At 44.7% G+C, this 12,848-nt stretch overlaps 1 protein-coding gene across 1 annotated transcript in view; it reads right to left on the bottom strand.

The window, feature by feature from the left end:
- ankfy1 (ankyrin repeat and FYVE domain containing 1) overlaps positions 1-11,144 on the bottom strand; it is a 26,167-nt gene extending 15,023 nt beyond the window's left edge. Inside the window, 17 exon segments of the mRNA XM_048236879.1 lie at positions 173-291; positions 523-691; positions 1,202-1,355; positions 1,611-1,709; positions 2,028-2,169; positions 2,171-2,239; positions 2,797-2,894; positions 3,174-3,376; positions 3,503-3,571; positions 3,747-3,951; positions 4,474-4,639; positions 4,797-4,946; positions 5,428-5,551; positions 7,389-7,524; positions 8,067-8,185; positions 8,557-8,758; positions 11,087-11,144. Coding sequence (XP_048092836.1) covers positions 173-291; positions 523-691; positions 1,202-1,355; positions 1,611-1,709; positions 2,028-2,169; positions 2,171-2,239; positions 2,797-2,894; positions 3,174-3,376; positions 3,503-3,571; positions 3,747-3,951; positions 4,474-4,639; positions 4,797-4,946; positions 5,428-5,551; positions 7,389-7,524; positions 8,067-8,185; positions 8,557-8,758; positions 11,087-11,096 — 2,234 coding nt within the window. The 5' untranslated portion in view covers positions 11,097-11,144.
- Between the last annotated feature and the right edge of the window lie 1,704 nt (positions 11,145-12,848).

The raw sequence follows: 12,848 nt of genomic DNA, 5'->3' as shown, positions 1-12,848 counted from the left end.
TGACTACCCATCAAACACTCCGCATACTTCCCAATAATGCTTCATTTTACAACTCCTACACAGATGCTGGCAACAAGGAGCCACAAACAGTGCAAGGTAAAATTGTCTTAACTATATCAAATAACTGGAGGGAACTATATCAAATAACTGTAATGTAAGGATGAGCACCGACCTGCGAATCAGGAAGCAGGCGGTCACCTCGTTGTTCTCATCGATGGCGCGATGGAGGAGAGTCTGCTGGCACCCCCCGGGGCCTGGACTCCAGCAGGTGGCATCACAGCCATGCCTGACCTATCAGGAGCAAGCACTCAAAGACTTAACCAATGGCATACTACCAGACGTGTACGCTCCACCCCCAAACACACACAGAAATAATTAGACTGACAAGTCAAAAAAGGACCCAACTTCTTCAAGGAAAGTGCAACTGTTTTAGCTTCCTGTTTCCTGATCACCCTCGTGATGGTTTTTACTGGACAATACTTGACCATAAAAGCTCAGGGCCACCGTGGCCCTCGTCCTTACCAGCGTCGAGGCGATGTCCTCCAGGTTGCTCTGCAGGGCCAGCCACAGGGGGGGGTTGCCCTTGTCATCAGCCACAGACATGTCAGCCCCGCGTGTGCACAACGCATCCACCACCAGGGGGAGCTGGTTGCTTATGGCCAACTGCAGAGCTGTCTGTCCGTCCTTGGTCCTGAGCAGAGAGACAGTCACACGTCAGTTACTTTCCACTAGGCACGCCACTGCCATGCCAAAGCATGAGACTGACCAGTTCAAATCTTCAACAGGAGTATCACACTAGCCACGTTTACATGGACACTTCTATTCCGATTAGAAACGGAATAATGGCTCAATCTGTATAAAAATTGTCAGATAAACACCTAAATCGGATACCTGATCTAATCAGTTTTCATCGGAATGAAAGAGGTGATGTAGTCCGCTCCTATTCTGAATGAACAGTCATGTATACGGTCATTAGGATTGACTGCTGTACCTTCTCAAGGAAAAGTAGGCAACAACAGCTATTCCGATCAAAGAATCAAAGATTCTAAAGCGCTTGAGAGCACCTGATCGGAATAGAACATACCCCATGTAAACGGAATAGTACTCGGAATGACCAAAAAAAAAAAAAAACTAAATGCCCATTGTTCACAAAGGGCAGGCCAACTAGTTTGTTGACCCCTTGTTCTGAGGGCACTGGTACCTGACGTTGATGTCCGCCTGGTGTTCCAACAGGAATAGGGCACTCTTGCTGTCCTGCCTTTGGATGGCCATGTGTAGAAGGGTCTGCCCGTCTGACATGGGGTCATTAATGGCCGCCCCGGAGCCCAAGAGCTGGGCAGCAATCGTGTGCATACCTAGTGATGGCAAAAAAAACCCCACATATGCTTCATGTTTGCCTGTCCCAGAAATGTATTTCTGTAACATCCTATTCATTCTCACTTCAATCAATTAATGTTCATTTAGCTTTTTTGACTTTTTTTTTAGGCACTTAAACTGACCTACAATCATCTGTTGATTACATAACATCCCATGATTATTGATTACTTCAGTGATTCACTTCTGAATCTTCGATCAAACAGAGACATCTGTTTGATCGAAGACGAACCTACCTGTCCATAGGGCAAGACCCAACACGGTCTGATCCATGGAGTCTTTGAGACTGAAGTCTGGAATGATCTGTAGGTTGTTTGTGGCGTGGAGTGCGTTAGCTGCAAGTCAGTACAAATGGTTGTGGTTAGGACTCAAAATAACACAAGACAAACTCATGCTCCAACATGCACAACATGATGATGATTAATAATTATTGCATAATGATTGCGCAAATCCATCAAGAAGTGTTCAGGTTAGCTTTTGATCATTCATTTCAATTCAGTTTTATCATGACATCGTAACTGAAGAGTATGTCTCAAAACCCTTTCCAGAACTCAGCTTGCATTCGACCCTTGACCTCCGTAAAAGCCAAGCATTACAGCAAGAACATGTCAGTGTAACAGGTGCTGGTCAGGGAGAGATGTCCAGGGCCGTACCTTTCTGTTCCAGGATGACGGACACCACGTCGGGGTGGTTGTAGGCGATGGCCATGTGGAGGGGGCTCTGGAGGGAGACGCCTTGGCCACGCTCCCCACTGTCCGGCACGGCACTCTGGGTCTGCAGGTTGGGGTTGGCCCCCCTGCTGGAGCAGCTCGGCCGTCAGGTTGGCCAAGCCACAGCGGCAGGCCGTGTGGAGCGGAGTCTCTCCCTACAGCAGGAGGAGAAGGACAAAAAGGATGGCTTTAAGCTGTGCGATGCATGCAAGATGAGATACAAAGATGCCCACACTGTATGTTGAGCTAATGTTTTCATCAGTTTTATTCTGGCAACATTACTTTTATCCATCCTAAAACAAAAACACACAACTATCAAATTGAACAAAAGAGTAGGTTTACCAAGCTTATGACCAGACTCACAAAAACTGAATAGACTCAAGAAGAAGATAGCTGCATAAAGTACTTGAGCTCCAGCCAAAAGGGCAAGGCTGAGTGCTGTAAAGTACAAGTACTTCTCTGCTAACATTCTGTAAAATACCAGCCATCAGATTCAGCTTGTGCTCCAGCTATCCTGAGATGACACACTGTGACAACAGCATCAAGGCCACAGGGTTCCAGTTCCAAGCAAGGTTCACATCATGTGAGCATATTTGCACAAGGTATACGTTCACACAGCTAGGTCTTTTTTTACTCTGGAGTCTAGACGGACACTCCACAAGCACAAATTCTCCTCCACTGAAAGACCACTAAGCACTGTGATTCTGCTTACCCATTTGTTGGTGTGGTTGACCTTTGCTCCGTGGGTAGCCAAGAACAGAGCCGCAGCCTCACTGTTGGCAAGGGACGCCCTCTGCATGAGGCAGTTATCTAGTAGCACAGGAGACAGTTACAGGTTAAACACACACAAACACACACACACACACACACACACACACACACACACACAGGTAGAGGCAGGCACCAAGAATTTCACCTTGAATCCAAATCTAAAAATAGACCCAATTTTTTTTTTGGTTTGGTTATCGGACTCCAGGTGCTATTAATCATATCTGCAGGCAACACAGGAAGACAAGATCATTTGGAGGATGCGGCTGGGCTGTGTGTGTGTGTGTGTATATGTGTGTGTGTGTGGGGGAGGGGGCGTACCTGTGGCTGAGTCTGGACCATCGGGGTTGCTGCCCCTCTGGATGAGCTGGGCGGCAAAGCTATTCTCGTCAAACGTTGTGCCGTTGACCACCGGCGCGTTGTCTTCGAAGGGGTTGACGGAAGGGTCGGAGGCCACGGTGATGTACTGGATCGCCAGCCAGAGCGCCGTGCTGCCCTCATGGTCCATCAACTCCAGATCTAACCTGGGTGGGGGCACAGCAGGGGCAGGCGATGGTGGTCTGGTGTTATATGGCAGCGGTTGTTAGCCAGGGCTCTGCTCTGATGGTGTGGTGTGTTGGTGTGAGTAAGTGTGTGTTCGTTGGACTTACTGTTTGCACTGGAGGAGTTGCTTGAAAACTGTCTCGTTTCCTGAAACCACTGCTTCATGCAAAGGGGTTCTGAGGAAATGTTTCGAGAAATACAATCAGACTTCTGCTTTTATTTAACCAATGTGAAACAGCTAACAACCAAGGAATAAAAAACACATTACTGTTGTTTCCCTTTAAAGGACCCATATCATCTTTTATCAAATGAGCTGACATCTTCATTAAGGGTTTGGACTACATTACCCACCTGCCCTTGCTGTTTTGCATGTTGGCATTGGCACCGGCCTTGAGCAGGGCCTCTGCGATGCTCGCCATGCCCTTCATGACCTCCTCGCTGTGCTTCTTGGGGCTGAAGGAGCACACCAGGTGCAGCGGCGTCTCCACCGCGCCCACCGTCGCCGCGTTGACCTGCGCCGAGTGCCGGATCAGGAAGATGGAGGCAAACTCATCCCCTGTGGATTCAAGTCAATTTAGCTCAGCTTTATCAATATAGCACCATAACAACAAAAGGTCTCAATACACTTTACAGGCCCCAGCTTGAACGTGAGTCTTATGATACACGTGATGATACATGGGGCAACTTTCTGAGCAATGTTGCTGGGCAACCACATAACCAGTTCCATGTGTTCTGGTTGCATGATCATGAAAATTTGTCTACTGATGATTGAAGTTCTTTAGACAAATAATTGTTGACCAATATCAATGGGAACATGCCAGAACCACAATACTTAGGATGACTGCCCAGCAACATTGCACAAAAAAATTGCATCATCAGCTTAAAAAAGCAAACACTAAGGTGACAGAGGCAAGAGAAACTCATTCCCTTCTAGGAAGAAACCTTTGATCAAGACAAGGGGCAACACCAACAGCACGGTATATTTTTTCACATCTTTTGGTTTCAAACATGGAACACATGCACACTTCATTCAGTTGGGCCTCTTCCCATTTAGCCAGAGGTCAACACGTGTTCCTACCTCGCTGGATGGCTTTGTGCAGGAGGCTCCAGCCACTCTGATCCACCATGTCTACGTCGGCCTTGTTGTTGACTAGGGTGGTGGCTATGCTCTCCAGCTTGCGGGACAAGGCCAAATCCAGAGCCAGATCTCCATTGTTGTCGAGCTCATTGAGCTTCCCTGGCAGCTAAGAACAGGAACATTCATTCCAAGTCAGACTCATTTGACTTCTGTCCACATTCTCCATATGACAACATGACAGCAGTAATTCTCCAAAACGCTTTACTGTGAACAAACATCAGTCATGGTGGACATACAGCATGTGGAATAGGAAAGTCACACACCTGCGAGTCCATCTCGATGAGGTAGAGGAAGACCACGTCTTCACGCTCCACCTTGATGGCTTTGTGGAGAGGGTACTCCGTCTTGGACTTGATCATCTTGTAAAGCAGCTGAGCGCTCATGGTGGTGAAGTCCTCTTTCCTCAGGTCATCCTGCCAGAGCACAAGTCACAGACGGACCACTTCAGTAATGGGATGATATCATTACTCATACAGAGAGTGACAGAACCATTTCTGTCATCACTCACAGCTTCAGGGAGGGCACGTTATCCGTTATATGAAGTCACTGTATAAATGAATGTGTCAGTGCGCTTTGCCAATCCCCTGGGAATCCAATTATCTTGTCAAATGGCTTTAATCGCAGGTGGAGTGTCGAGTAATAGTGATGTAAGACTTGATTTAGCCTCTTAGAAGTCAGAAGTCAAGCCGTGCAAAATCCGCCAGGATAGAAAAACAACCTGAGTGACTACATGCAGATTTTCCTCTGATGTGAAGTCTTCGACATGACCAGAGCAATGTGGACGACCTGTATGACCGCCTCGGGACTTGGTCACAGAGACTGTGCTGCGTGATGAGGTCCAGTCACAGTGGGCCAGGTGGCTGCGGAGAGGACAGACAGCCGAGGCTGACTCACCCAGTGGCTGGCGATGATCTCCCCGCAGTAATTCATGAGCGTGGTGGCGTCCAGCTCTTCGGCCGTCTGGTAGAACCGAATGCAGTTCCTCACGTTGACCGACGACATCACACCTTTCTCACACCTGCCATACCATACACACCAGGTTAACACTTCCAAAACTTACAACAGATTATAAACGATTAATTCCCAGTTACAATGGTAGGAAGTCAGAAGTGAAAAGTGAAGCCTCGAGACCAAAGAGTGATCGTACTTTCCAAAGAAGGCTTTCTCAGTTCAAACTCTTTTAACAATAGCAACAAATACAATGTAAAAAAACGTTGGTTAATATTACATGACTATAAAAGTGTATTTATTATTAATAATAATACAATAATAATTATACAATTAATCTGGGAGCATAAACGTTCATTTTAAACTAGCCCGTCATGTACAGACTAGAGGTTTTTGTATTGTAACAGTCAGGCATAAAACCAAAAACATCAAGTTCAAAAGTAGAGAGTAAACCAAACAGCAAACGGTAAAGTGATAGGCACACAGACAGTCACACCTTCTAGAGGACTGAGTGATATCATTAATAGACTGCAACATACTGGCAATGTATAAAGACCCTGAGATATTGCTGAGTCATGACAATAGTGTTAGCCCCAGAACATGTATGAGTTAGAGGGCAAATTGCCCAGCACGTAGCACAGGATTTAGGGCCCATGCTCTTAAATTCCTAAAGCCCCAAGTTCCTCAGTCCTGCTCAGGCACATGGCAGAGCACAAGCAACAGCCATCACTTCATCTTGCACTCTTAATGCAAGATTGATCACAGTGTGGTGCAATCAGCCTGTTCCTTACTCCACACACTTTGATCAGGGTGTCTTTGATAGGGTAACTGACACAGGGGCGGGAGACCCTGTCCAAGATTATTATCAATTTGACACCACTTCCCTCTTAACCACCGCTTCCAAAGTAATTAGTCCCAAGGGCATAATTTAATGACTTGCGTTTATGACAAAGGCTGTCCACATTTTCAGAGCCACTGCTAGACTTAGCACTACTCCGTTTACACCTACAACACCTACAGAGGAAAATAACATCCCCTGACATTTAGAAACGCCACACTTAACAGCCATCGACATTCAGCATTGACATTCAGCAACCACTAGTGAGAGCAAACAGGGCTTAAAGGTGCAACAGCGATGTTCAGCAACTACTGGTAAGAGGAGACTGGGTTTAAGGTGTGATGCATTACTGTTAAAAAAGAAAGAAGAGAGAAAATAACAGACAATGGTCTAGCATCGGAAATAAAAAAATAATCAAGACAATTCAGGGAGCCGTAACAGATGTCTAAAAACAAGGACTAATAGATTTAGGAATAGCTTCTTTGCCAAAGCAATAACAGTCTTAAATGAAGCTAAACTTGTTTAATGATGCAGATTGCAATGCTACTCAGCACTTTATCCACATTAGATATTTATTATCCACTTATTGTGAGAATGGGCAAGTGGCGTTTTTATATTCATGGATAGGATGCGCTCGCAGGAAGATGAGAAAGTGTTTGCTATGAATGATGGGTGAGATGTATTCAGTACATGTGCGGTTGAGAATGTGGGCGTGGATGTTCTGATGTGTGTGTGTGAGATGATGATATATATATATATATATATATATATATATATATATATATATATATATATATATGTGTGTGTGTGTGTGTGTGTGTGTGTGTGTGTTGCAAATGATGACGCACCTTACTAGAGTGGTTCTACAATTTCATTGTACTCAAATGCTATGACAATAAAGGCATTCATTCATTCAATATTAAGCATGCTTCATCTAAGAAAATCCTTTTAATGGCATGCTATTCACTGCTCCCTATTCAATTCTGCAATATTACTTCCTGTCTTAAAGGCAATGCGGCGGCTTATTGCTTCTTTGAACGCTGAGCAGGGGGGGGGGGGTCGTGCCCACCTTTCCCGCAGCACTTGCAGCTGGAAGCGGTTGGCCAGCTTCATGAGGTCTATGAGGAAGGCATCGTCTTCACTGAGCTCCAGCTCGTCCGTGTAAGCCCAGCGTAGCATCGCCATGGCAACCTCTGTCTTGGCTTCTAACGAGCCGATCAGTAAGGAGAGAGTGCCATGGAGGAGGGAGACAGCGAAGAGGAAAATACACAACGGCCATGATTAGGAGTCGGTACTCCATACCAACTTTCATATGGTTTGTTATCAAACCAGCTTCATACAGTCCACAGCATAATATTTTTGTTGTTAATTCATTCATATACAAATTCACATTACTGTCTACATTAATGTTACAACAGTGTTTCCCATACATTGACTTATTTGTGGCGGCCTACCACAATATCAACATTGACCACCACACAATGATTTTCCAGGTTGTACTAAAAATTGTGCTTAAATCTAGTTAGCATCATAACCATGCTGCGCTAATTTGGTAAAAACCATTGCATTCAAGTTAATTCGGCAAACCTGCCACACAAATAGAATTCAATTCTGTGGGAAACACTGTACAATATTAAAACATTTTATTTAAAACAGCTAAACGTGCTCTATGGCAAACAGAACAAAACTCAGTTTAGTCTTCCACGCAAGTTTGTGAATTCCTGAGCAGGTAGTGGTCTGCTCTTACCTGACAGGTCCAGTTCGGAGGTGGAGGCCATGTTGGCCAAGCTCCACACATCACTGCGAGCAGCCAACACAAACTTATGGGCACTGAAGCTCTGGTCTCCAACTTTCACTTTTAAGTCACTGAGGAGATACCACACAAATAATTAACACTTATGTAGAACACGACACTTCCACCTCCACCTCTATAAATAACCAACGCAATTTAAACTGCTGAGACAAAAACAAAGCAAACTATTCCTTCATGTAGGTGAACTCATTTGCACTGGTGAGAGCATTACTGATGCAGGATACTATTCAATTCCAAAACAACACTGCAACAAAACTACACCAACGGTTGTGAATAATAAGTCAATAAAGACATCTCACACTCATCAACCCCAGTGTTCACAACCCACCAGCATCTACCCTGACCAGGCAAAGCACCATGCCCAGAAGAACCCAGAGGAACCCAGGGTAGATGGACCTGTGGAGCGCCCTGGTCTCAGCCTCACCTGTACTGGTCCTGCTGGTAGAGGTCGGCCACGATGGCCAGCAGGCGGCTGATGAAGGAGTCGCTGACGACCGAGGTCCCCGGGCCTGAGGCCTGGGCCGCCAGCACGGCGCACTGGCGCTCCGTTTCCACCAGCTTCTGCTGCATCTTCACATACTCCTGCCGCAGCAGGCTCAGGTGCTTCTGCAGCTTCTGCACCTCCTCTGAGAGAGCGAGAGGGAAGGAGGGAGAGAGTGACAGAGGGGGACAGAGAATGTGAGAGAGAGGGGGGGGGAAGGGGGGGAGAGAGTGGGGGGCACAAGGCAGGGACAGAAGACACATCAGTGAAAGGACTGGTCATTGTAGATGCCCATCAAAGCACGTGGGGAACAGGTACAGAGTCAAAGTTGACTTCCTCAAAGTGAATGCCTGCCTGAATGGGAATACTTGAAAGAATCTTTTCCAGGCAGTTTTCCAATGGCTAAATTGGTGAATTATGCCACAAACTGTGCTAAAATGGTCTGTTCATTGGAAAGAGATTTATTTCAAACATCAACATCATTAAGGAGGAGGAGCATACTAGCACTGTTTATGGTTGCTGTTGAAGATAAAACAGATCTAAAACTAGGCTATGCCTTCCCTGTTTAGTCTCCCATTAGTCTAAATGAACAACAGATTGTATCAGTGTTAGTATAAGCTGATTGGTCCTGTAGATCACATGGCTGAGCTTGATACTATCATGGCCACTGGAGGTTACATTAATATACAGTGAATCAAACAGCATTCACCACCAGGAGACAGAATGCTCTGCAGGGATATGTCTGTGCTGAGCGGGTGAAGTTTCACGTTCCTGAGAAAGTGATTCATGTCTTCACTTCCTGAAAAAAAGTGATTCATGTCACAATCCCTGCAATCGGCAAATCAGAGCTGAGCTTCCCCCCTCGTCTCAACTTCTGAGACACTCCTGCTTCCTTCCCCCTTCTTTCTTTTGTGGGCGCTGAATGCCTAGTGGTTTCCACATAGCGCTGATGAGGCAGTTTGCCTCTGCCCGCCCTCGGCACTGGACGAGGCTGACGACTGGCTGGCTAAGGAAGTCACTCCCAACCACCTGACTTATACTCAACAGGAAAGCTCAATAGTGCAAAAACAGCAAGTTTTGGCCGTAACGTGACAAAAAAGCAAGACCTCAGGATGACATGAACAAGGCCCATAAAGGCCATAATGCTTATGCAACTTGAATAAAAATCCAATTCTACTAAGTTACCTATCTTGCAAGGAGACTCAAACAGGGCAATAAAGTGTTATTATGAGCATAAGAGAATTGTAGTCACCTGAGCGGTGGGAACAATGAACTCTTTATGCAAGATCTGGAAAAATAATGGCATGTCTGGATAAAACACAATTTTCTTTTTTAATGTGAAAGGTAGGCTGGACTCCTCATTGCTTAACCTTTGGACAGCAAACCTATAATGGGTAAGACTTCAGGATTAGTCCTTAATTTAAGGTGGCAAAAGAAAGTTTGAAAAGCATTAGCCTAGACTCTTTCCCTTTTGCTGCACTTAAACCTGTCCCAGCGCAGATGCAAACGGCAGGCTGGTGCTGCTGATAGAGATAACTCTGATAATGGCAACGGAAACTTTACTAGTGACAGCGAAGAGTCAATCAACCTCGCATTGAATTCCTGAAATCACAACCTATTTCGCAAATTATAATTCTGTTGATGGGCCTCAACATTGCTTTTCGCACACTATTTCATGCACCTGATTGATCCCCCAAAAATCTCTCATCGCATTGTCGATATCATTTTACAGTGAAACGTAAGTCTACATACTAAATGTGTTACACTCAAGGTAAGTTGCATACAGCCAGATAGCCACATTCGCATACAGCCATTCCAAAATGAATGAGTGCAGGCTACTTTAATTGCTGCGGTGTCGGCAAGACAAGTGGTCTCTTTTGCTGAACAGGTTGTTAGAGGACACATTTTGTTGGCAAACGGAAAAAAACGATTCTGTTTATTAATAACAGACAACATAGTCATAATCAACACGCCAAGAAACGTTGGATACTGTTAAACCCCATGTGTAACATGCTAATAAACGACACCAGAACTAGTCCATGTCATTTACACCAGTGCACTCATTGTCTAACCATTCTCTCTCAAGGGCGACCTATATAAAAATTAACACAATTGGCAACCATAACACTGTAGCGACGCATAATGGTACCTGGCATACACTACGACTTAAAGGGATTTTGTACCAGCAGCATTTAAACACAACCACCGTAGTATGGAGCCACAAGTCACCCGGCAAATTAATAAGCCACAGTACCACCGCCCAACCCACCACTTGACTGACAATCCTAACTCAGGAGGTGAGCTTGGAAAAATTAACATAAAAACGATGACGCCAAAGTAAATTAAAATCATCATTCTTTCTACTCGACACGTCTAAGTTTCCATTTTTCATTATGCAGCCGATACCCACACTAAATAACGCCTCGACAAAACCAGCTTGGGCGTGAAAATATGAAAGAAATCAGTCACATACCTTCCGCCATGTTGGATCCGTGGCTAGTCACCCTCTATCGCGAGAGAACGTAGTCAAGAATGTTTGGGCGGGGCAAGGAGCAACTCGTCAGACAAAAACAATCCAATTAAAACCATGCCAAAGCGCACAACTATCCATACAATGGTTTTTGAGTAATATGGGTCGTGTCTAGTAGGTCAGTTTCCTACGTGAACACCTGGTGAACACGCAGAGTAAGCTACTGAAAGCCTATGACAGTAGACAAAGACTACGACCATGTCCAAATGGCAAGCGTAGCCTAGTTTTGTAGAGACCAGTGGTTTTCAAAGTGGGGGCCGCGAGGGGGTGCCAGGGGGGCTCAGCAAGTTGGAAGAAAAAATAAAAGCAACAAATAAATACATTTAAAAAATGTTAAATATACCTATTACTATCAGGGTTGTTATACAATGTCATTATAATAATGTGTTGCATATATTAACATTATATTTTCCATGATGACTGGGAATAGTAATACATTTCTTACACATGGTATGCTCCATCGCGAAGTGCTTGTGGCTAAAATAATTATTAGGATTAGCTTAATGTATTTTTACATTTGCCGTTATTCTTGATGGGTTTAATAACACATCAAGGGGGTCCTTGGCCAGAACCTAGTGATATTTGGGGGGCCTTGTCGTGGAAAAGTTTGGGAACCCCTGGTCTAGACCACTCAAAACTGGATGAAGTCACTAACATATGTCAGTTCATGGAAGGAAACTGATTCTGGGACATCCTGTTGCATAACCTCATTCAAGTTTAAAATGTCTAAATATTTTTAAAAAGATATGATTGCATTACTGTGAAGGTTGATATGAACAGTCAAGTTGACGCAATGGGTCCAAAAGGGGCTGAGATTTTGGTGATGGACGGGTATCAGGTTGGTCCAAGTTGACAGCATCAGGGGGTATTCCAAGTACAGTATGTGGTTTAGTGACAAACCTGGGTAAGTTTACCAGGAGGTATGGTAAACCTCCTAATAGAAGAGCTGTATGGCTTCATTCTCCTAACAAAACAATGACATAGGTATTTCTTGTAGGTTTACCATAACTTACCCAGGTTGGATAAACCAGTACTTGGAATACCCCCAGAACCAGTGATATACTGATAACGTAACACCTTTGTCATTGGATCCAGGGTTTGGCCTTGAGTACATATTAAAGATTAAATGAGCTATGACTTTATAGCTTAACAAAACTAGCTAATACACAAACATGCTTGCCCTAAAAAACACACACATTCCACATTGTAGGCCTTTATCTTTCTCAACAGATGATCAGAAGATTTCTTTGTTGTCAGAAAAATGCACTACTTTTAAATAATGTATCTTATATAACTTATTTCATACATCTGACCTGATCAGTAAACCAATAGGTGCAGTGACATGTTTGGCAAGTTACATCGATCAAAATTGACTTCACACATGGCACTGCTATGAGACACTTCCACATTCCATTTCAATTAGACATTTTTGCTGAGTTAAGGCTCAGGAAGCCACAGCCAAGCCCTTTAGGATTCACACATGGGTAGAGGACTGGACGAGATTAAGTCAGGTGGTCTGCTCTGAAGAGGGTGCACAGAGTTGAGTTCAGTTTCAACGGGCTTCCAAAAATGTTTACATGGCTGGGCAGTGTTCTCCAAGTTGGCAATTTCATTTAGTGCTGATGATGCTCACCCCTCTCTGGTGACTTGTTCACAGGACCTTCATGACTATGATTGATCAGACACCAGTTGTGGCATGGTTCTG

The sequence above is a fragment of the Alosa alosa genome, chromosome 2, assembly GCF_017589495.1.
Source record: "Alosa alosa isolate M-15738 ecotype Scorff River chromosome 2, AALO_Geno_1.1, whole genome shotgun sequence".
Taxonomy (NCBI): Eukaryota; Metazoa; Chordata; class Actinopteri; order Clupeiformes; family Clupeidae; genus Alosa; species Alosa alosa.
Note: the sequence above shows the minus strand (reverse complement) of the source record. Positions and strands in the feature narration are given on the sequence as shown.